Source organism: Equus przewalskii, chromosome 9 (genome assembly GCF_037783145.1).
Source record: "Equus przewalskii isolate Varuska chromosome 9, EquPr2, whole genome shotgun sequence".
NCBI lineage: Eukaryota > Metazoa > Chordata > Mammalia > Perissodactyla > Equidae > Equus > Equus przewalskii.
In genome coordinates, this window is record NC_091839.1 from 16,680,860 (window position 1) to 16,705,006 (window position 24,147).

General features: G+C 59.4%; 1 protein-coding gene across 3 annotated transcripts; it reads left to right on the forward strand.

Annotated features, from left to right (window-relative positions):
* Positions 1-7,677: 7,677 nt before the first annotated feature.
* Positions 7,678-24,033, forward strand: NPAS1 (neuronal PAS domain protein 1). 3 transcript variants are annotated; one of them, XM_070633061.1, is made up of 12 exons: positions 7,678-7,811; positions 8,905-9,086; positions 9,527-9,762; positions 15,981-16,054; positions 16,343-16,432; positions 18,128-18,302; positions 19,810-19,925; positions 20,099-20,256; positions 20,771-20,877; positions 21,604-21,751; positions 22,816-22,910; positions 23,446-24,033. In XM_070633061.1, the coding sequence occupies exons 2-12, from the start codon at positions 8,965-8,967 to the stop codon at positions 23,910-23,912; spliced, it is 1,788 nt and encodes a 595-aa protein (XP_070489162.1). In that variant the 5' UTR covers positions 7,678-7,811; positions 8,905-8,964; the 3' UTR covers positions 23,913-24,033. The 3 variants fall into 3 exon arrangements, with proteins under 3 accessions (XP_070489162.1, XP_070489161.1, XP_070489163.1); XM_070633060.1 differs by lacking the exon at positions 7,678-7,811 and having other exon boundaries at positions 8,843-9,086; XM_070633062.1 differs by lacking the exon at positions 7,678-7,811 and having other exon boundaries at positions 8,843-9,086; positions 21,651-21,751.
* The last annotated feature ends 114 nt before the right edge of the window (positions 24,034-24,147 follow it).

The window sequence follows — 24,147 nt, forward strand, 5'->3', positions numbered from 1 at the left end:
TTTAATCATTTTTCATGTATCAACTCACATAATTTTCACACAAACTCTGTGATGAAGGGCTTCTCATTGTCTCCATTTTCCAGATCAGGAAACTGAGGCACAAAAAGGCCAAGTGATTTGTCCAACATCACAAGCTGGGACGTGGGGGCCAGGATTCGAACCCTGCTCATCTGCCTCCAGAGCGCACGGCCCTTCCTGCGGCTGCCGTTACACGTGCCCACCGCTGGCTGGCCTTCAACAACACCAGTGCAGTCTCTCCTGGACGTGGAGGCCAGAAGCCCAAAACCAACGAGTGGGCAGGGCGGCGCTCCCTCTGAAGGCTCTAGAGGATTCTTCCTCGCCTTTTCCGGCCTCGAGTGGCCCCAGGCGCTCCTTGGCTTGGGGCCACGTCTCTCCAGTCTCGGCCTCTGTCTTCACACGGCCTTCTCCTTTCTCCTGGGGTATTGCTCCTCTTCTGTCTCTTAGAAAGACACTTGTCGCTGGAGCTGGGGCCCACCCCGATCATCCAGGATGACCTCATCTCGAGGTCCTTCATTGCAATACATCTGCAAAGATGCTTTTGCCAAATAAGGCCACATTCCCACGTCCCAGGGTTGGGCCCAGGACATATCTCCTGGGGGCCCTACAACTCTTCCCCTGCTGCTATCAGGAGCATCGCTGTCCTTGGTGCTGTTACCTTGAGGGGCAGCTCGGGGCTGGAAGGACATGAGAGATGCCCAAGGAGGGAAAGTCTGCAGCCTGGAGAGGGCCGTCCGGAAGGGAGGGACAGCAAGGAGTAGGTGCTTAATAGATGCAGAGCGCGTCGCATCATTCTTCTGCCTCCTCTGCTGCCTGCCAGCTAGCGCTCAGTCTCATCCCTTCTCCGGGGGGCACTCCACAGGGTCCTGGAGAGAGAGAGGCCCTGTCTCTCTGGGGGAGCGGCCCTTGGTTGGGAGAGGCAGTAGGCCCAGTGCCCCAAGTGTCCCTGCCTGTCTCTCCTGAGTGTGCAGGACCACGAGGCCGGACTGTCCCCAGACCCCGAGCTGAGTCTGTACCCGGTCCCCTAGGCGAGCAGATCGAGGCGACGACAGAGTGGACCACCAGGCGCTGCTCGCTCCCCCGGGACAAACTGGCTTCTTTACGGCTGGCTGCCGAAATCAGCGCTGCGGCATCCACCTGGGATCCGCCCGCTCGCTCGCTCGGCCTCGCCCCGCGTCCCCTGGGGCCAGGGCAGCAGCCCAACGATGCTGCCGCTCCTGCTGTGCGCTGTGCTGACGCTAACACGACCCTCTGTTCTCCTGAGGCTCATTGTCTTCTTGGACACCTGTGGACAGGTGACAGGTTAGCCCCTGCCGTCCTCTATGAGGTTGGAGTTCTCCACTGACACCTCGGGTGGCCTGAAGGGGACAAGACTGGGGCCCAGAGTTGGGAGGCCCCGTGGGCAGGAAGCAGAGGTAAGGCAGACGCAGGCACGGGGACGACACCCAGTGTCAGGCCGAGTGACGCTTAGCTGTGGGGCCATTTGCTGAGTTGGTCAGTGGTGTTTTTCTCTCATTTCCCGACTCCTGTGTATCTTCCCAGTAGCTATCCGTGCTTGACCAGCCGACCAAAAATGCACGCATGCGCACACGCACATGCACACGCTTCATTTTTCCAGCACTTACTCCATCTGCCTTATATTTTTTCTTGGTTTGTCTGTTGTCTGACGCCCCACCAGGCTGTGAGCTCTAGTGACAGGAATCTCTTCCCTGCTGGATCCCTAGAGCATCTGGCACACAGTAGGTGCTCAGCATCTGGCACACAGTAGGTGCTCAATAAATGTTTGCTGGAGCAAAAACAAAAGCAGGGCAACTCTGGGGCCAAACCAGGCCGCCCAGTCTCAAACGAGCCCTCGTCATCCATTGACTGTGCTTTAAATGGAAACGTCTCCCTCTCGGTTCTCCTTGGCAACCCGGCACCCGAACCTTGGCCTTGAGCAAGGCCTGGCTCCAGGCATGCTCAGTTCAGGTTTACAAAGTCCCTGAGCGAAAGCAGCAGGGATGAGGATCAGACACGAGGTAGGACTTCCCGGGAAGTGAAAGGCTGGGGTCTGCTGGGGACTCGGGGGCTGCAGGAATGTCCCAGGAGGTCCCGAGGGGAAGGAGACTCAGCTCCTGTCTGGACTCCTCCAGTCACCTCCTCAAAGGGGCTCCCGGCTTCAACTGTCACCTCTTCGTCCTTTCTTGGCCCAGCAGCCAAAGTTGTCTTTAGAATCAGGAATCAGATAAGGCCCCTCCCAACCTAGCACCCTCCGGTCTTGTCTTGGTCCAGCCAAAGCCAAACCCCTCCCCGCACATCCCCACCTGCCTCCTTCCACTCTCTTCTGTGCTCTCTCCCTGCCGGACACACGCAGGCATCCTCCCTCCGCCCCCTAGTTCCTCCATCCTGCCTCAGGGCCTTTGCACCTGCCATTCCTCCTGCCTGGTGCATGGATTCTTCTCATACCTCAAGTTCCCCAGCAAATGTCACCTCCCCTGGGAAGCCTTCCCTGCCTCCGTCACCACCTCCAGTCATTCCCTCACCTTCCCCTGTTTTATCTCCTTCTTGGCACTCTGTGTTAACCAAAATCCTCTTATTTGTTCATTTGTTTGTTTGTGTTTGCTCCCATACACACATAAACACCTTGTCTGAGGCTGGCCCCATGGCCGAATGATTAAGTTCACTCACTCCTCTTCAGCAGCCCAGGGTTTCACTGGTTCGGATCCTGGGTGTGGACATGGCACCACTCATCAGGCCACGCTGAGGCAGCGTCCTACATGCCACAACTAGAAGGACCCACAACTAGAATATGCAGCTACGTACTGGGGGGCTTTGGGGAGAAGAATTTAAAAAAAGAAGATTGGCAACAGATGTTATCTCAGGGCCAATCTTTAATCAAAAATAAATAAATAAAAATAAAGTCCATCTATATGGACTTTATGGTCCAAAGATGACTTGTGGCCTTATTGATTTCAAGTTCCCTGATTACTGTTATGGTCTAGCCCCTTCTCATTGGTTTATTTGTCAATGACACTGCTTCTGCGATTGGCTCTGTGTGGACTGACCATTTTTCCCATGGAGTTCACTGTATTGGGTTGTCTGCCCTTTTTCTTATTGATTGATAGGAGTTCTTTATTTATGATGTATACTAATCCCTTGTCTCTTATATAGTTTGTGTATGTTTTTTCCATCCTGGTGCTAATCTTTTCACGTTGTTTACAGTCTCTTTGGCAGTCAAGGGTTGTTTATTTTGCCTTTTTTCGCACATGTTTTTTTTTTTTTTAAAGATTTTATTTTTTCTTTTTTTTCCCCCAAAGCCCCCCGGTACATAGTTGTATATTTTAGTTGTGGATCCTTCTAGTTGTGGCACGTGGGACGCCGCCTCAGCGTGGTTCGATGAGCAGTGCCATGTCCGCGCCCAGGACTCGAACCAACGAAGCACCGGCCGCCTGCAGCGGAGCGCGCAAACCCAACCACTCGGCCACGGGGCCAGCCCTTCGCACATGTTTTTTATACATGTTTGTTTCAGACGTGTTTGTTGAATGAGTAAGTGACTGAGTGCCTTTGGAGAAATGAGGATGGAGAATGCCAAGATTGACAGAATCCCCTTTCTGCCACCTCAGGAAAGAAGGATGGACCAGCCCCACTCAGCAATGAACGCTAAAATGTATCACTCGCTTGTCACATGCCAGACGCAGCGCTGAGCTTGTCACACGCATACAAGTCAGCCCCGGGAGGTCTAAGATTTCTGTCTGTCTGCTTCACAGAGCTCAGCACAATAAACATTTGTTGAATTAGTTATTGAATGACGGCAGCAACTCTAGAAGGAATGTCCTCTTGTTTTTTTCCTATTCGTTTTTTAATAGCAGCTTTATCGAGCTGTTTCACACACCATACATTGTACTCTTTTAAAGCGGTCGTTAGGGTATCCAGAGTTGCAGACCCATCACCACGGTCAACTTTAGAATATTTTCATCTCCCAAAAAGAAGCCCGCTGCCCATGAGCAGTGACTCCCCGCCCCCCGCCTTCCTTCTGGAGCCGCCATCACAAAGGGCCACCAACCGGGGGATGGACACCACAGACCTTGATTGTCTCCGTCCTGGGGGCCAGAAGGCGTCAAGATCACGGTGTCGGCCGGGCTGGTTCCCTCTGAGGCTGGCGGGGGACACTCTGTTCCCGGCCTCTCTCCAGCTTCTGCTGGTTTGCCGGCATCTTTGGGAAATGTCACCCCTGTCTCTGCTTCCATCTTCACACGGCGTTCTCCCCGTGCGTCTGTGTCCAGATGGCCCCTTTCTAGAAGGACATCAGTCATATTTATGGGATCAGGGCCCACCCCACTGACCTTGCTTTAACTAAATTATCTCTGTAAAGACCCCGTCTCCAAATAAGGTCACGTTCTGATGTACCAGGGGTTAGATTGCAACATATCCTTGTGGGGGGATGCAGTTCAACCCCAAACCCCTCCCTTCCCCATTTCCTATTGTCATTGCGAACTAGGTCGTGCCGGCGAAAGATTGCACAAATACATCCGCCTGGATTAAGTAATAATAATAACTAAATGGCCATCTGGGGCCCCACCGGCCCCTCAAGACCCCTGCTACGGCCCCCGCCTCTGCCCCCCCTCCCCCACCGCATCCTCCTCCCCTTAACCCGGACTCAGGCATGCTGCAAACTCCCCCATTACTCATTCTTTTGGTTTACTATCCATTATTCTTCTAGCACCCAGGGGCACATCCCTAAGGAAGAAATCCTTGATGGTGCCTGCGTTTGGACCTTATCAAAATGAACTCATTCTGGAGGAATTCTTCCAGTGTTTCTTTCTTTCACCAATATTCTATTTTTGAGATTCCTGTAGATGGGGGGAGCAGGGGTTCATTTATTTGGGGAGTACTCTTGGAATACCCCCATTTTACACACAGGGATGGCGAGGCACTGGGAGATGAAGGAAGCGGCCCAAGCTCACACAAGTGGAGCCAGATTTAGAACTTGAGCCCTTGCATCACATGCCCTCCACCTGCCAAGAGAGAAGAATGAAAATGTTTAGATCCCCCCAAACACACACACTCTTACACGTACCACCCCCATGCTCTCAGAACCCACCAAAATCTTACCCCTCTCCTTGATTTCCCCTAGCGACAGGGAGCTCACCACCTCCAAAAAGCACACACTGTTCTTCATCTCTTCCACCCAGGCTGCTCTGGGAGCACTGGGGCCTCAGGGCTTTGACTGGGGAGCCTCTTCAGAGCAGAGGAAGGCCAAGGAGAGCCGGATGCAGCTGAGAGGTGGCCAGGCCAGGCAGGGGGGATGGGAGATTTGACCACAAAGGTCTCAGCATCCACAGCCCCAGGATCCCCTACCGGCTCCCTCCCCTCCCGCTTCCGGCCCCAAATGGCAACTGCTCCCTGCTTTGCCTGACCTGGGGTGCTGCACCCACCCTCGTGGGTCCCCCCAAACCTTTGTTAAAAGCCTTTACCAAACGCTCCTCGGTTACCCACTGCAGCACCCCAGCTCCCTCCTCTGGGGGTGCGGACATCCAGGGCAGCCCACCCATTTCACAGATGGGAAACTAAGACCCCCAAACAGTGTCTGGGTGAGTCTCAGCGACTCCACGAGTGGTGGTCAGAGCATGTGCGTCCGGGTCCAGGAGGGTGTCTGCATCCAGGATGTTGACGATCGTATCCAGCATATTTAATGCCAGGCTCGCTCTCAGCTTGAGATGGCGTAACTCAGCGGTTTTTGAGCTTTTTGGTCTCACGACTTCTTTCCATTCCCAGGGAAGACTGAAGAACTTTGATTCTGGTTTTATAAGCCACATCAGAAACTAAAACTGAGAATTTTTTAAGATAATGTTATTTTTAAGTAGCAATAATAAACCCAGTACAGGTTAACATAAATAATGTAATTTATGAAAAATATATTTTCCAACACAAAACATCCGAGTGAGAAGAGGGCCATTACTTTACACTTTGGCACATCTCCGGAAAGTCCGGCGCGACGGAAGCCAGCTGGATGCCCTGGCTGCTTATGTGTGCAGCGTGTTGCGACATCGAATGCCGTGCAGCCTCTGGAAAGCTCCGCTGGGCAGTCACGGGTGAATGAAAGGAAAAAAGCAGAAAACATTTCGGTATGGAAATTTGACCTAGCAGACCCCTGAGAGGGTCTCAGGGTCGCACTTTGAGAACTGCTGGCTGCCCTTACTCAGCGCTGACAACAGTGCTATGAGGTGTGTGCTGGGATCAAATTATCCTCACGTTACCAGAGAGAAACCTGAGGCCCAGAGAGGTGAAGTCACTTGCCCAGAGTCACACAGCAGTGAGTGGCAGAGCTGCAATTTGAACCCCAGCAATCAGGCTCTTAACCTGGACAAGATCAGAGTGTGTGCAATCCTAAAGAAATTGCACAGGATGAGTGCACATCTCAAGGCCCAGCCTGGCGCCTGCCTGGGCCACACAGCCAGGAAGCAGTGTCAGGACACATCAGTGTGGTCTGAGCTTGAATCCCTACTCTGACGCCTTCCCAAGTCTCTCTGGGGATAAAGAGGGAAATATTATTGGCCAAGAGACCATCATGACCCAGCTATCTAGTCGCTGCGTGCCTCAGTTTCCCTAACTGTAAAATAGGTTTAGTAATGGAGGCCAGCTCAGAGCCAGAGAGGATTCACGGAACACAGCGATCCCTACTTGTGAAGCGCGGTTATCGGGCGCGGGGTTAAGCGTGTTCCTATCAGCTGGGGCACACGGCTGTTCAGAGGTGTATGCCTCAGTTTCTCCATCTGTGCAACCCGAGGCGGAGCCCCCGCCTACCCGCCTCTCTGAAGACATCCGTTGCAATGGGGTCTCCCGGGGGCGTTTAAGCGCTTGGAGACCCCCAGGCCAGGGCTGAAGGGGCTTGGGAGGGGGATGGGGGACCTCCCATCAGAGTGGGGAGGGCCTGGCTCGGACGCCTGGGTCCCCTTTCTGGGTGGGAGGCGCTCCAACCCCCGAGTTCCTATTGATGAGTTAATGCGGAGCTCGGATGTCAGGCTTCCGGTCCCTGCGGTGTGTGTAGGGGGCGGTGAGAGGGGTTGAAGATACGACCCCAGGACCCTGATCTCTGCAGTTCCTCCTCGCATGTCTGTGTCCCGGTCCCTGAGAGGCCCGGATGCCAAATCCTGGCCTTGTACAGGAGGGTGGGCTTGGGTGCGGGGTCCCCTCCTTGCCCGGGGCAGGGCGGGGGGGCGTACTGACACCCCGAAGTTAGAGGAGGGTCTCGCACTCCTGGACTCGCGTCCTGCATGGGGCACTGCCGTCTGGGCCTCCGCCCCTGGGGGGCGCTCGGGGTGGATGCCTGCCTGGCCCCCGCGGGGTCACCGGCTTCCCTTGGGGCAGCTGGGGCGCCCGTTCCTCCCGATGGGGTGCAGTTAGTGCCCGGACGCCGGGTCACCCTCTCGGGGTGGGCAGGCTCCGACTCCGAGGTTCTCTTCCTGGGGGGAGGGGGCTGGGCCCCCGATGCTGCCGGGGGTTTACGGGACTCGGACCCCAGGCAGCTGGGGACTCCCGGGCCGGGAACCCCCAGACCAGGCGGGCGGGGCGGAGGCTCGGTGGGCGGGGCGGGGCCGAGGGGGCGGAGGCTCGGGGGCGGGGCTCCCGCAGGCCACGCCCCTGCCCGCGCTGTCCGCGCGTCTCCAAGTCCGCGAGGCCGCCGTGCGCGCGGGGACCGGAGCGCCACGGCCCGCGCGCCCCGCCGAGCCCCGCCGGCCCCGGAGTCTATGGGGCCGCCCCTCTGCGCCGCCTGGCTGGCCCCACGCCGCGCCCGGAGCCCGCCCCGCGACCAGGTAACGAGGCTGAGGGTCCCGCGGTGGGGGGCGCTGCCTGGAGGCTGGCAGGAGGGGACGGGGAACTCCTGGGTCCTACAGCAGCAGGGGCTGGAACTCCAGCGTCCTGGGGGCCAGGATATCAGAACGCCTGCATCCCGAGGCCGGAGGATGGGGTACTCGGAGGTTTGGGGGATCCTGGAGAAATAGAGGGCAGGGCACTTGGACGCCAAGGTCTAGGGCATCTGAACACCTGGTTGGGGAGGCTTGGGGGCAGCCTGGATCCTGGGGGCGGTGGGTGGGGGAGAGGGCGTCCTGAATGCCCAGGCCTGGAGAAATGAAGCCTAACTGAACACGTTCCTGGTTCTGGGGCATCTGGACACCAGGACACCTGGGTCCGGAGTGTCGGGTCCATCTGGGGGCGTCCTCGGGCGGAGGCTGTGGCCGCTGCGTCGGGGCTGTGGCTCCCACGCCCGGGTCTTCATGGTGGAAGTTGTGGTTGCGGAGATTTGGCGGCCGGGACACGTGGCGCCACCCCCGAGGAGCTGGGGTTGGCCCTTGGGCAGAGCCTGGGGTGGGGTCCCTGCCCTCTGCCCTCCGACCTCCTCCCTCGCCCAGCCTGGAAAATAGGCGCACCGCAGATGCGGGGCCCCGGGCTCTCAGGATGGGCTTGCGGGGCGGACCCCCGGGGCAGAGGGCTCTGCGGGCTGGCGCGGGGCGCGCCCGGGCCCAGCGAGGCGCCCGCCCCCCGCCCGGCTTGGGCATGCTTGGCACGCAGCGCGCGGGCCGCCCGGATCCGTATGCGCGCCGCGTGCGCCTATTGGTATGCGGGAGCCGGCCCGGCGCGGGCGTGAGGCGGGCGCGCTGGCGGGCGGCGCGGGGGAGGCGGCGGCGGGGCACGTCCTCGCCCCGCGCTGCGCCCGAGGCCCAGCTGGAGTGAGCTGCAGGCTCTGGACCCGGGCCTGCAGGGAGGGGAAACTGAGGCACTCTCCAGCCCCCCCCCCACCCCCAGCTCCTTGCTGCTACCCTGAGCTGCGCACGGGCCTCAGTTTCCCCACAGGTCTCCCGGAGGCCCCCTCGGGCCATGAGCGCGTCTGGCTCCTTCCCGCTGCAGGAGACGCGGATCTCGAGGCCCGCAGGCTGCTCCGGGCCCGTCTGAGCGGTCCCCGCGGCGATGGCGGCGCCCTACGGCGGCAGGGGCGGCGGCGGGGAGGTCAAATGCGGGGGAGGTCGTGGCGGCAGCATCGCCTGGGACTTTCTGCCGGGGCTCATGGTCAAGGCACCCCCGGGACCCTGGTGAGCAAAGCCCCGCCCCTGGGTCATGGCCCCGCCCCTCGATCTTGGCCTCGCCCCCCAGGAGGTGTCCTGGGAGAATTCCCACTCACTTTCTGCCCCGCCCCTCCGGAGACTACACCCCTTTCTGTCCCCGTCCCCAGGGGCTGGAATTTCTTACCCTGAGTTCTCACCCGATGTCCTGTAACCCCCCCTTCCTGGGAATTCACACCCAACACTCAATCTCCCCCTCTGCCTCCTGTGCCCCAGAATTGACACCCAAGGTTCTGTCTCCACGGCCCGGTGTAGAGTCCCCACTCAGCTTCTGCCCCCACCTCCAGAGTATTGAATCCACTGCCAACGTCCCGTCCCGTCCCCGAGGCCCCAGGAGGCGGGGCTCGCCCCCAGGACCCGGACCCCCCATCCCGTGCCCGGCTGACGCCCCCTCCGCGCCGCCCGCCCAGCCTGCAGGCGCAGCGCAAGGAGAAGTCCCGGAACGCGGCGCGCTCGCGGCGCGGGAAGGAGAACCTGGAGTTCTTCGAGCTGGCCAAGCTGCTCCCGCTGCCCGGGGCCATCTCGAGCCAACTGGACAAGGCGTCCATCGTGCGTCTCAGCGTCACCTACCTCCGCCTGCGCCGCTTCGCTGCGCTCGGGGCGCCGCCCTGGGGGCTGCGGGCCGCGGGGCCGCCGGCCGGCCTGGGTGAGTGCGCGTGCGCGCGCGGGGGAGGCGGGGCGGGGGGCTCCCCGCGCCATCCCTCGCTCAGCTCCTTGATCCAGGGGGACCACCGGGTTTCGAGCGAGTCAGACCTTTCGCGGGTCCCTATCGGGTCGCTTCTAGTCTCCAAGCTTCAGTTTATCCATCTGCAAAACGGGTGCACAGAGTAGGGAAGATTCCAGGAATTCTGGCCTGAGCGAGGGCCTGGCCACGGCCGAGATCCCGCCACTAGGAAATACTCTTATTTTTATCAGAGGAGATGAATTATTATTATCCCAAAGGAGCCCCGCAGCGCCCTGGGCGGGCCGGAGGGGACCGGCCGAGGCCTCCCGCGCACTCAGCCCGGAGGGGCGCAGAGGGAACCCAAGGACTCGAGTCTGCGCGCACCGTTCGTTCGGGAAAGCCGGGGTCAGAGGCCGAGTGGTGACCCCGGGCAGGACGCCTCCCTTCTCTGGGGCTCATTTGTGACATGGGAATGGTGACGAAAGCTCCGCTCCGGGGGCTGAGAAGCGGCTCCCCCGGGTGATGGGCGTAAAGCCCCTGGACGTGCCTGGTGCAGGGCAGGCGATGGATGTGCGGGACCCCGGGGATCGATGGTCACCTTGTGGAGTCGTGGGGCTGCGGTTTATGGGCATCTGCTCTGTGCCGGCGTCCGTGCTGAGCCCTGGGGCCCCGGCAGGAAGCGAACTAGAGGAATGTGCCGGCCCCGGACAGGCCGCCATCCTAGGGCCCAAGACACAGCAACGAAATAAACAAAGAAATACAATTTGTCATCCATAAAAACTATAGAATATGTAAAACACAGATATATATAGAGACTTCCCCTTTTATTATTATTCAGACGTTCTTATTGATAGATACATGCAAGTGTGATATTGTCAGTCGAGTTCATGTATTACTGCTTCGTTCTTATTTCTAGAAGACAGTGAATAGTGTTAAGCTGAGGTCGCAGGTGACAGGGACCAGGTACCCCAGGCCACTCCCCGCCACCCCCCAGAAGAAGGGGTGTCCTTAGGGTGGGGTTGGAGGGGCTCCAATTCCCTCTGCCCCGGTCCCAGAGGGGAGAGGGAGAGAAAATAGCATTGATTAAGCTCGCAATAAATCACCATTTAAATTTAAATAATCCGGCTTCCCAGGCGGTAATTAGGCGAATTGACTGGCGCCGAGAGAATGCGGCATTAGTCGCTGATTACTGTCATTACCGCGAACAACATGTGTGCCGGCGGGGGGACAAACAGCTTGTCTATTGTCCCTGAGCCGGGGGAGGGTGTGGGAGAGCCCCGGGGAGCCCCCCCATTGCCTGGATGGGTAACTGGGGGGCAGAGGCTCAAGGCCCAGCGCTGAGGCCACGGCCACCGACTTCATGGACCCCCTGCCCGCGCCCCGGACTCAGGGGCAGGTCCTGTGTGGACGCCCGCCCGCCCCTGCCCGATTATGAAATCGTGGGGTTCTGCTGCTCTACAGGACCCCCAACAAGAGGCCCAGAGCCTGATTCCGTAGTTCAGATGGAGAAACTGAGGACAGCGGCTCCCTGAAGTCAGATAGCAGAGGAGGGAGCCCCATGTCCTCCTCGATAACATGCATGGCAGCCACGGCTGAGCCCTGTAGACAAACTGACTCACTTAATCCGCTCAAAACTCTTCGGAGGGAGGCAACGTTAGGATTCCCATTTTATTGAAGTGGAAAACTGAGACCCAGAGAGGTGAAGCTGTTTGCCCAAGATCACAAGGCCAGGAAGGGGCCCGCTGAGCTTTCAACTCAGGCGGCCTGGCTCCAGGGTCTACCTTCTCAACGATCATACCTGGCACGTTCATAGGTCTCCAGGGATGGGTCCTACCTGGCAGGTCTGGGCCTCTCTCGGGGCCTCAGTCTGCCATCTGTAAAACAGCACAACAGGTGTGAGAGGCTAGCCCTGGGCCTCTGAGTCAGGGGAGGAGACAGCCTTGGTCTCATATCAGCGTTGGTTATTCATTCAACAAACGCCCATTGAACACCTTCCCTGTGCCAGGCGCTGTCCTGGGGACAGAGCAGGGAACAGCGCAAAGCCCTGCCCTCGAGGGTGGGCCTACAAACCCTGCATGGCAGGTCCCCTGCCCCCACCTCCCTGCTGTCATCTGTTCCACCTCTCACCTCTTCCAACCACCCACACATGCTAGCCACCTTGCATTTCCCCAGAGAAACGTGTGCGTTCTCTACCCCAGGGCCTTTGCACGTGCTGTGCCTCTGCCAGGAACTCCCTTCCTTCTGAATGTCAGCTCTCCAGTGAGGCCTTCCCTGACCACTCTGTGAAAAATGACAACGCCCCCCCCCCCACCCCGCAGCACCTCCTGTCTTCCTTTCCCACCATCTTTCCATAGCACTGACCAGCATCGGACACCAGACACTATATAATTCTTCTCTCTCTTGTTTATTGTGTGTCTCCCTCAGCACCTTGTCCCTGAGCCTAGAATCCTGCCTGGGCACAGTGAGGACTCAGTTCGCCAGCTGAGTGACTGGAATGGAGTGTGGTGGGGGGGGGTGACATCTTAATTCACAGGTCAGGCACGGGCTCTCTGAGGAAGCGACCTTGGAGCCAAGACTGGAAGGAAGTAGGGAGCCAGCTCTGAGAAAAGCTGGAAGAGCCGTACAGGCAGAGGGAACAGCAAGCACAAAGGCCCTGAGGCAGGCAGGAATCAGCTTGCTGGGAGCAGGACACAGGCTCGAGGCCAGGGGTCTGCAGAGGAGTAAGTGAGGCGGGCAGTGGTCGCCGGGGCTGGTCCTGCAGGGCCTCACCGGCCATGGTGAGGCCTTGGCTGTCACCCCAAGAAAAACGGGAACGGAGGGGCTGGGGGTGGGGGTGGAAGCAGGGAGCCCAGTGAGGAGGCAGCTAGACCCGGGTGGGGACCAGCCGTGGGGTGAGAGGTGGCTGGAGTCTGGCGATGCAGGGAGGGCAGAGCCCATGGGACTCAGGAAAATGGACGTGGGTGCAGAGAAAGAGCGGGGCCCAGGGGGACAGCAGGGAGCTATCTGGAAGGGTAGAGGCGCTCCGAGGTCGCCCACAGAACACCGGTAAGCAGAGAGTGAGGACTCAGGAATCAGGGACCTACTGTGTGCCACTTACGGGGGAACCCGGTCTGCTCTGTCGCTAGACCCATTGTACGGATGAGGCTCAGGAAAGTGGAGGCCGAAATGCCCCCTGCGGCCCGCAGACCTGCTCCCCGGGAGCGAGGCACTCCCATCACAGTGGCCAGTCCCCTCTCAGACTCCCGAAGGGTGACAGAGTCCCAGCCCTTCATCCCCACGATGCCCGTCAGCATGTGGCTCGGGGCCATGGAGAAGGAGAGGAGAAGAGGAGCCCCCTGAGGCCCGGGAGAGGCTCGGGTTCGCCCCTCTGCCTCTCGGCCCCCGCCGTGTGTAAGGGACGGTGACACTGGGACAGCTTCTCTTCTCCAGCGGAGTCGGGCTGGATAAGAAACTCAGCCAGTGTTTGTTGAATGAGTGAGCGAGGGTTGGGGTCTGGACGTGAGGAGGGGGCAGATCGGGGAGCCGTGAAGAGCCATCGGCTGGATTTGGGGGCCAGAGGAGGTGGGAGGCTGGAGTAAGAAGGGGCATCAGTCAGGGGTGGGGACGCACCCGGGCCCCCGCGGAGGGGGACCAGCAGGGCTGAGCCTCCCCTGCGCCCCCACCCGACGTGCCCATTAGCGCCGTTAATTGCAGCCTGTTCAGCCTGACCTGGGCTGATCCTGCGGGAGGGAAAATGAAGGAATTAGCAAAAATGACAGGGGAAAATTGCGACAATTAGCGGGCGGCATTGTTCCCGACTGTCACCCGGCTGGTTCGCGCTGCATCTCGGGGGAGGGTCCCCATCCACCCCCCCACCCCACACCGCGGGTTATTGTTCCTGGAGCTCCGGCGGGGGTGGAAAAAGGGTGCGCACAGCCGGGAGGATGTGGGGGGCGGGTGGCTCCGGAGAGGAGGAGGCGGGGCCTGGACCACAGGGGGCGGGGCCGGGGGTTCGCCGCCCGCCCGGTGTTTTGATGGCCCGGAAATAACAATAGTCATCACGCTATTAATACTGATCCCAGCAGCGCCTGCTGGGTGCCAGGTGGCCCTCGCTCTTCTGTTCCTTAAGCTGCCTGAACGCTCATCCCGCCCGGGAGGTCAGCGCCCTTAGCAAACCCGCTTGACAGAGGAGGAAACTGAGGCACAGAGAGGCCAAGGGACTGGTCCCAGGGCACACAGCTGGGGAGGGACAGCGCTGGGGCTGCACAACAAACCTGGACCCTTAGCCCTGCAGGAGCCAGGCACCTGGGGACCCTCCAGGTCATGGAGACCTCGCCCTGGCTCCCCGGTCTGGGCACAGGACCCCTTGGGGGGTCCTGGGTGGGAACAGGGTCCAGGACAACCTGGGCTTCCACCCAGCTCCAGCTCCAATGTCTGGAGCCCTCTGCTCCCAACTGAGGGGGCCTGGAGGGGGAGGGCGGTCGCTCTCTGCCTCAGTTTCCCCATCTGTCTTTCTCTGTATCTCTCTCTGTGTGTCTCTCTTCCTCTGTCTCTCCATCTCGTTATGTCTCTCTGGCTCTTTCTGTCTCTCTACCCCGTCTCGGTTTCTCTGTGTCTATGTATGTCTCCACCCCTATCTCTTTAAAAAAATTATTGAGGTAAAATTTATGTGGCATGAAATTCACCATTTTAAAGCACTCACTTCAGTGGCATCTCATACAGTCACAATGTTGTGCAAGCATCACTTCTATCTAGTTCCAGAACATTTCCACCACCCCCAGTAAAACCTCGGAGCCATTCGTAGTCACTCCCCAGACCCCCTACCTCTACCCCAGCCCCTGGCAACCACTAATCCGTGTTTTTCTCCATGGATTTCCCTATTCTGGACATTTCATATAAACGGTGTCACACACCATGTGGCCTTTTGTGTCTGGCTTGTCACTCAGCACAGCGTTTTCAAGGTTCATCCATGTTATCACACGGGTCATGGCTTCATTGCTTTTCGTGGCTGCATAATATTCCATTGTGTGGATGGACCACATTTTGTTTATCCGGTTGTCAGTTGATGGACATTCGGGTTGTTTCCACCTTTCAACTAAGAGGAATAATGCTGCCGTGGACACATGTTCACGTGCCTGTTAGAGCATCTGTTTTCAATCCTTTGTGTCTATACCTAGGAGTGGAATCGCCGAGTCATAGGATAAGTCTATGTTTAACTTACTGAGGAGCCACCAAACTGTTTTCCAGGGCGGCTGCCCCACTGTCCCTTTCCGCCGCTGACGCGTGGGGTTTCCCATTTCTCCCCCTCCTCGGCAACACTCTTCTATTTCTTTTTCCTGGTCTCCTGGTGGGTGTGAACCGGTCTCTCGTGGTTTGGATTTGCATCTTGCCAATGACTGGTGACGTCGGGCATCTTTTCAGGTGCTTCTTGGCCATGTGTCTGTCTTCTTTGGAGAAATGTCGACTCAAGTCCTTTGCCCATTTTTGAATTGGGTTGTTTTGCTTTCTGATGTCGAGTTGTGACGTCCTTCTCTCTTTATCTAGTCCTTTATATCTCTCTGTGCGTCTCTCTGTCCATCTGTCTGTCTCTGTCTTGGTCTCTCAATGTCTCTCTCCCTCCCTCTCTGTCTGTCTGTCTCTCCGTTGGGTCTCCTGTCTGTCTGCTTCTCATCCTCCAGGTCTGAGCTCAACCTCTCCCTCCTTCCACAAGCCTTCGGCCATCCTTCTTTATCTCACGCCACCTACTCACTTCTCTGCGGCACCAGCCACCGCTGAGAATTCTCTCTTTGTTCGGTGCTTGTTGTTTACCTGCCCCTGGCCTGGGTGCCCTGTGAGGACAGAACCTGGCTGTCCCGGCCACCTCTGTCCCCAGCACCACTCAGCACAGGGCCTGGCGCACGGTCGGTGCTTGGAGAGAGTTTGCAGGATGAATGAATGATGAGTGAATGAATGAATCCCTTTCTGCACCTCCTGGTGTCTCTGTGTGTCTCAGTCTGTCGGTCTGTCTGTCCGGCCCAGCCTGCCCCTTCCATCCTTCCCCACACCCCTGGCCTCTCCCTGCCCAGGGCCCCCAGTGTCTCAAGCTGGCTGCAGGACCGGGGTGAGAAGAAGGAGATTTGGAGCCTGGCTCCCTGGGGGCCTGCGCAGAAGTGTGTGTGTGTGTGGGGGGTGGTCAGCCAGACCGACCGGCCGCCTCACCCCACCCCTCCCTCTGCCCGCAGCCCCCGGCCGCAGGGGTCCCGCCGCGCTGGTCTCCGAAATCTTCGAGCAACACCTGGGAGGACACATCCTGCAGGTGGGTGGGTCCCCTCGCTGCCTGCTGCTCCTTGCTGCCACCTGGTGGCCGCGTCCGGGAACAGCACCCTTTTCTCCAGCATCCATCCCATAGGGAGCCCGGGGACTGGGGGGCCGAATCCTGGGGCTCCCCCTCCTACCTGGCCCAGCCGAGGACCACCAAAGACCCTCCTCCCCCATCCCCAGAGTAATCCCTCCTAGGCGGAGATCCTGGTTTCAGAACCTCTTGCCACTTGCCGGCTGGACAGACGGATGCCAGGCCCTCCCTCCCTGTCTCTCCCCGCTCTAGTCCCTGGACGGCTTCGTGTTTGCCTTGAACCAGGAAGGGAAGTTCCTCTACATCTCGGAGACCGTCTCCATTTATCTGGGTCTCTCACAGGTAAGGGGCCGGCAGCAGGCTGCCCGGACTGGCTCGGCCACCAACTCCCCTGCCGGCCCGTGTTTGCCCTTTCTCTCCCGACCTCGCCATCCCAGCATGAAAACGGACTAGATCTGTGGCTCCCAAAGTGTGTTCCCTGGAACCCCACATGGCACCGAATATCTGGGTCCTCCCCACAGGCAGAGGAGGGTTATTAAAGTAACGGGTCAATTTGGAGAAAGCGAATGAGCAGAAAGACCAGTGTGGCAGGGAATGGTTGCCAAATGTACCACATTCACCAAAATTTTGATTCTTCTGACAATTTTAAAGGTTTACAGCAACTGGTATTGGAAGGGCTTGGGTTTGGCCAGCTTTGGAAGATTTTCTGTGGCATTTTGGTTGACTGGCTTTTGTTTTATCTTTGTTTCTGCCCCAGCTCCTGCAGCTGGTGGCCCAATGACAAAAGGAGGGCAGGGAGGGGCCGGCCCGGTGGCGCAGCGGTTAAGTTCGCACGTTGCCCTTCTCGGTGGCCCAGGGTTCACCGGTTCGGATCCCAGGTGCGGATATGGCACCACTTGGCAAGCCATGCTGTAGCAGGCGTCCCACATATAAAGTAGAGGAAGATGGGCATGGATGTTAGCTCAGGGCCAGTCTTCCTCAGCAAAAAGAGGAGGATTGGTGGCAGATGTTAGCTCAGGGCTAATCTTCCTCAGCAAAAAAAAAAGGAGGGCAGGGAGAGATCAAAAGCCCCATCCCTGGAGTCCTGGCTCCCTGTGACATCTTAGGCCTTGCCAATCTATTCAACGCAAATTGCTGTCAGTTCTTATCGTTTTTACAAAGATTTTGGCGAATGGTAAATTTAGAAAATTTGATGTGTTGGTATTTGGCCTTTGTGAGCAGCTTTTCAGTGAGTCATGAGAGATTCCTGGAGGAGGAAGACTCTGAAGGAAGGGACATATGGACAAGAGGAAGGGAGGGCGGAAGAGTAGAGGAAAGGGTTTAGTGAGGGGAGGAGTTCAGAGGGTGAGGGATAGAGGGAAGCCTGTGACCCCAAGCCCAGGGGCAGTGAAGACGTGGGAAGCATCTGGAAGGAGGGCTGTGTTCAGATGAGTAACTTGTGAAGATATATTGAGTAGGGACTGAAGACAAAAGACCAGTGAGGATGCTGGGGCGGGAACGCAGCGGGGAGAAGATGGGGGCCTGGACTGGGGGAGGCGTGGAGAGAAGGGGACTGCTGCAGGAGACCTGGGGAGTGAAACTGAATGGAAAAGTCTGTCTGATTAAAAGGTTCTAACTCTTTAACGAGTTCGAGAACCATTCCACTGCTGTGTCCTGAGTGCCATTCCTGTTGAGACGCCCTGTGATTCATTTCAGGGCACGCTTGTTTGCTTTAGGGAGGTGGGAGCGAGTAAGCAGGAGTTGGGCGAATGGAGGCTCTGACCTCCCCCATCCCAAGCCCTGCACGGCTCCTTCTTAATAGAGTAGGGGCAGGAAATACTTAATAATCACTGAGTTCAAAGTGGGAGGGCATGAGAAGAGCCTAAGTTTGTATCCTCCATGAAAAAGGTGGAAAAAAAAAAAAAAAACCCTAAGAAAAACACAAGCCCGGCATGAAGCGCGCCTGCGCGTAGGCGAGTAAGTCTGAGGCGGAACCGGCGGGCGAGTGACTGCGCGCGCACCTCACCCGCCCCTTGCATTCCCCGCGGTGGCCGGCAGGTGGAGCTGACGGGCAGCAGCGTCTTTGACTACATCCATCCGGGGGACCACTCCGAGGTGCTGGAGCAACTGGGGCTGCGGGCCCCGACCCCCGGGCCCCCCACTCCGCCTTCCGTCCCCTCCTCTTCCTCCTCGTCCTCCTCGTCTTCCTCGCTTGCGGATACCCCCGAGATCGGTAATTCCAGGGGCCCCCAAAGAATGAGGTCTGAGGGGACACCGGGTCCGCTGTATCCAGCTGTTTCATTTAGACAAAAACTGCTCTCGTTAGAGTTGTGCAAAGCGAATTTTCACAAAATGAGTCAAAGTCTAAACTGAGGCAGGAAGATTTGGCTCCCTACAATTGCCGAAGCTCCCTAAGATTGCCCACCCAAGATCTGAGCTTTAGAAAGACCCCTCTGGGGGCCAGCCCGGTGGCACAGCAGTTAAGTACCACATTCCGCTTTGGCTGCCCGGGGTTCGCCGGTTCGGATCCTGAGGGCGGACATGGCACCGCTTATCAAGCCATGCTGTGGCAGGCGTCCCACATATAAAGTAGAGGAAGATGGGCACGGATGTTAGCTCAGGGCCAGTCTTCCTCAGCAAAAAGAGGAGGATTGGCGGCAGATGTTAGCTCAGGGCTAATCTTCCTCAAAAAAAAAAAAAAAAGAAAAAGAAAAACCCCTCTGGCTGCTGAGAGGAGGGTGCCTGTGCTTGACAGATGGAACCAGACTTTGGTAAAGAACAATAACAACGCTTACAGGGCATTTACACGTGCTGTGCCTTTAATACATAATTTCATGAATCCTAACCCCAGCCCCACAAACCAGGAAGTATTACTATCTCCATTTTTCAGAGGAGGAAACTGAGGCACAGCACAGAGAGGTTAAGTTAATTGCCCCAGGCCACACAGCTATAAGTGGTTGAGTTGGACTCCAGCCCAGGTCTGTCTGGCTCCAGGGTCTGTGCGTCTAACCCTCCTTTCCCCTGGAAAATTCCAGAAACACCTGGGCTATCAGCAGTGCTGGCAAGCCTGGGAGATGTTTGTGACACGTACAGGACTGTCAGGGAGGGCGACTGCGTTTGCACCTAAGTTTGAGGCCCAGGGTCATCTGCGTGTGAGCGTGTTTCTAAGACGGTATCATGGGTTTATGGACTAATCTGTATTCTTGAGTGTTATTTGTCGCTATACCCTGAGCCCTTGATCTGTGCCCAGCTGGGGACACAGTCGTGACAAGAGCCCAGCTGCCCCCCGCCCCCAGGGCTCACAGTCCAGTGGCGGAGACTGACCCGTCCCCAGACCCTAGCGACCCAGAGCGGCAGGGCTGGGATGGGAGACCCCAGCGGGAGCGGCCGACCCAGCCTGGCGTTAAGGAGGGCTTCTTGGAGGAGGGGACGTCTGACCTGAGACCTGGAGGTTGCAGGACACCAAATTTTTAGGCCACCCTGAGGAGCTAGGCTTTCTCCCAGAAGTCCTAGGGAGCCATGGCAGGTTCAGAGCAGCGGAGGGACAAGGTCAGGCCCAAGCTTTAGAAAGACGCGGCTGGCCGGCTGCTGCTGGGAGCGGGGGTTAGTGGACAAGGTGAGTGAGTTTGTCGCTGAGCAGCTGAGGCCGTGACCCCGTTTCTGGCTGGCTCTGCGGGGGGGCAGGGCGGCCTGTGTGCTCCCTCTTGGGGACCCCACAACCGCCCTCGCTCTCCCCCCAGAGGCCAGCCCCGCCGAGGGGTCCCCCTCCTCCGGGATCCAGGAGCGCTCGTTCTTCATCCGCATGAAATCAACCCTCACCAAGAGGGGGCTGCACGTCAAGGCCTCGGGGTACAAGGTGGGTGCGAGCTCGTGGCCGCGGCCTCGGACCCCCACGTCCCCTCCCCGCCCAGGAACGTCCTGCATTCCTGCCAGCTCTGTCCCGGGGCCCCAGCACCTGAGGGGGACAGCCGGAGCCCGGCCCGGCCAGACCGTGGTCCTCCGGCCCCTGGCCACGCCCCCCGCCCGCAGGTCATTCACGTGACCGGCCGCCTCCGGGCCCGCGCGCTGGGGCTGGTGGCCCTCGGGCACACGCTGCCCCCGGCGCCACTGGCTGAGCTGCCCCTCCACGGACACACGATCGTCTTCCGTCTCAGCCTGGGGCTCACCATCCTTGCCTGTGAGAGCAGGTACCGGGGTTGGGGGCCGAGGCGGGCGGACGGGGGAGCCCCGGTCTGTGGGCTGGGGCACTGGGGAGCCATGGGAGGCGGCAGAGCAGCGGAGGACCGGGGGTGACCGGGAGAGGGGGCGGGGGCGGGGCCTGTGGGGATGGAGGAGGGGCCGGGCCCTCCCTTCCGCAGAGCCCCTTGCTCTCTGGGCTTCTCCAGTCTCCATCTCTCATCGTCTCTCTCCCGCACCACGCGGTGGGGAAAATTACCTAGTGAGATGGTGCCCACGCTCTGAGCCCCCCCGGGGTGCTGGGCCACCCCACGCCCAGGAGTGCCATGTGCTTGAGCGCCCATAGCCACCCTCTTATTGTAAATATTCTAGCGCCCCTGCTACAGAGGGGAAACTGAGGCCCAGAGCACTCCAGGGCAAGGGTCTGGACCCTGGGTGTTGCTGGAGCCAACTCTGTCTCTCTCCCCGACCCCCTGGTTTCGGACCCCTCCTCCCCGCCTCTCTCTGTCACCCCCCTGCCCTCAGAGTCAGTGACCACATGGACCTGGGGCCCTCGGAGCTGGTGGGCCGCAGCTGCTACCAGTTCGTCCACGGACAGGATGCAGCCAGGATCCGCCAAAGCCACCTGGACCGTGAGAACCCCTCACCCCAGACCTGAGGACGCCCACTGCCCCACTCCCTGGAAGTCCTTCTTCGGGGCTGACCACAGCCCCTCCTGCTGCCGACTCCCGGGCTCAACTCAGCACAGGAAGGGCAGCGAGGAGAGCAAGCAGCAGCTCGGGATATGGGTGGGATCAGGGGGACTTACGGGACCCGGACCACCCTCACAAACACAGGGGCCTTGAGCCACCCACCTCTGCCTTTCTGACTCGGCCTCTGTCTCTGTCCCTCCTTTTGCCTTTCTCTCTTCTCCCCACGGTCTCCCCTGTCTGTTCCCGTCTCCCCGTCTCTCTGCACCTGTCTCCCCATCTCTCTCTGCACCTGTCTCCCCATCTCTGTGTCCCCATCTCTCTGCACCTGTCTCCCCATCTCTCTCTGCACCTGTCTCCCTATCTCTCTGCACCTGTCTCCTCATCTCTCTCTGCACCTGTCTCCCCATCTCTCTCTGCACCTGTCTCCCTATCTCTGCACCGGTCTCCCCATCTCTGTGTCACCATCTCTCTGCACCTGTCTCCCCATCTCTCTGCCTGTGTCCCCGTCTCTCTGCACCTGTCTCCCTGTGTCAGCCCGTCCTCTCTGCCCATCCCCTGTCCACCGCCCTCTCCCCGCCTGTCTCCTCTATTCACCTGTCTCTCTTTCTCTGACCATCTCGCCCCCACCCCGTCCCTCCGGTCTCCCTGGCCCTGGGCCGGGCGCAGTGCTGGACAAGGGGCAGGTGATGACCGGTTACTACCGTTGGCTGCAGCGTGCCGGGGGCTTCGTGTGGCTGCAGTCCGTGGCCACCGTGGCTGTGAGCGGGAAGAGCCCTGGGGAGCGCCACGTGCTCTGGGTCAGCTACGTGCTCAGGTGAGGGCTGCGCCCCACCCACCCCACAGCGGACTCGGAACCCCCTCCAGAAGATTCTGTCGGCTCTCCCCTCCTCAGGGTGGGGGCTCTTCAGCGAGGGCTTCTAGAAGAGGACAAGCCCGGAGGGGTTTGAAACATGAAGTGGAAAAGGGGGACTGAGAGGAAGTGCCTGGAGGTGGGACGTGCTGGCTTGCAGGTGGCAGAGAGGAGCGTGGAGGGAGTGACAGTCTCTCCTGGGGAGGCAGGTCCGAATCGGCCTCAGGTCTACACTGAGGGGCTGCATTTGATGTGGGGCACTGGGGAGCCATGGCAGGCTCCTACCAGGGGAGGGCCGCAGAGCAGAGCAACGGATGGAAAGAAGCTAGAGGTGGGAAGGGCATTCCAGGCTGAGGGCACAGCCTAGGCAAAGGCTCAGAGCAACCACCAACTGGTCTGAGGAAGTAAAGGGAGCACCTGAGGCTGCAGTAGCAGTGAGAGACGACGCTGAGGATGATGGCAGGGGCACCGGGGAGCCACGGAGGGTTTCAGGCTGCAAGAGTCACAGTCAGATCTGCTTTTTGGAGAGACCTCCTCCAGCCGCCACGAAGAGGGACATCTAAGGGACAAGGCAGGGGCTGGGGGACCAGCGAGGACGGGCCCGTCCTGGGAATGCCCAGCAGTACAGGGGAGGAGGCGAGCCGCCCAGGTCTCCGGCTTCGCTGGGCCAGGATCTGAGCCTCTGAGAGGACAGCAGGTCTGGGAGAAGATGCTGAGGTCAGATGAGCAGGAGGTGCCCAGGGGGACACAGAGGTGGTGACATCCAGGGGGCCACAGGCTGCACAGGCCTGGCCTTGGGAGAGAGGGCCACGCTGGGCTAGAAGCCAGCTTGCAGTTTGGGGGTCCAGGGAGCAGGCCTAAGGCCTCAGGGTGGGGGCTCTACATTCACTGGCAGGGGAGGGGTCTACACCCACAGAGGGGGAGGGGAAGTCTACACCCACAAGACTGGGGGCAGGAGGGAGTCGACCCTCACCAGAGGCTGGGTGGCCCGGGACCCCTAACTCCCAACGCCATCTGTCCTGTCCCAGCCAAGCCGAGGGTGGCCAGACACCTCTAGACGCCTTCCAGCTTCCAGCCAGTGTGGCCTGTGAGGACACACCCAGCCCGGAGCCAGAGCCCACGGGTGAGCCCTACCTCCCACCCCAACCCCCGGGGGGCCCCGAGCAGCCTCTGGGGCCTGCACTGTCCCATCTGGAAGCCACTAGCCACATGTGGCTATTTACGTTACAATTAAAAACTCGGTTCTGGGGCTGGCCCTGTGGTGTGGCGGTTAAGACTGTGTGCTCTGCTTTAGCGGCCTGGGGTTTGTGGGTTTGGATGCCGGGCACAGACCTAGCACCACTCGTAAAGCCACGCTGTGGTGGCATCCCACATAAAATAGAGGAAGACTGGCATAGATATTAGCTCAGAGCCAATCTTCCTCACCAAGAAAAAAAAAAAAAAAAACTCAGTTCCTCAGTCGTCCTCACCACATTTCAAGGGCTCAGTCGCCATCTGTGGCCAGTGGCTAATGTGTCAGACCGCACAGATATGGAACATTTCCACCCCAGCTGAGACCCACAGGTCCAGATGGCAGAGCACAGCTCCACTCCCCACATGGGAAGACTGAGGGCTGGGCATGAGCACACACAGCACCCTTTGCAATCTTTCTCTTCCAGAGCCGGAGCCTCCAGTGGGAAGGAAGCAGGCTGACCCCCTGGACAAGGATGAAGAGGCTCCCCAGACCCGGGGCAAGAGCATCAAAGTGGAGCCCGGCCCCGGGGAGACTAAAGATGCGGAGGACAGTGGGGACGAGGCACCAGCCAGCCACCCAGCCCCGCTGCGGCCTGAGTTCACCTCTGTCATCCGGGCAGGGGCCCTAAAGCAAGACCTGGTGCGGCCGTGGGGCCTGGCGTCCCCCGGGGACCCCCCGGCCGCCCTCCTCCACGCCGGCTTCCTGCCCCCCGTCGTCCGCGGCCTGTGCACGCCAGGCACCATCCGCTACGGCCCCGCCGAGCTGGGCTTTGTGTACCCACACCTGCAGAGGCTGGGCCCCGGGCCTGGCTTCCCAGAGGCCTTCTACCCCTCCCTGGGCCTGCCCTACCCGGGGCCCCCAGGCACCAGGGTGCAACGGAAAGGGGACTGAGGACTGGACAGCCACCTGCAGAGCTGGCCCCCAGGGGGATGGGTGGGGGCCTCCAGGGGACAGGAGACAGGGCTCTCGGCCCCAGCGGCCGATGCTGAGAATTAAACATCTGGTCCCCGTCTGTGGCTCGGTCTCTGGGGGCTAGGGAGCTCCTCTCTCCTTCTTTCTCCTTGGTGACTCCACCTGCCTGCCACCTCCCAGCCGTCTGTCCCCTCCCTCCTCCCTAGCTCCATCC

Excerpts from the sequence above, each read along its gene's own strand:
- NPAS1 (XM_070633061.1), top strand. The coding sequence starts at position 8,965 with ATGGCGGCGCCCTACGGCGGCAGGGGCGGCGGCGGGGAGGTCAAATGC. Across the intron at positions 18,303-19,809 it reads TGCGGATACCCCCGAGATCG|AGGCCAGCCCCGCCGAGGGG; the intron begins GTAATTCCAGGG and ends CTCTCCCCCCAG. Across the intron at positions 20,257-20,770 it reads ATCCTTGCCTGTGAGAGCAG|AGTCAGTGACCACATGGACC; the intron begins GTACCGGGGTTG and ends CCCTGCCCTCAG.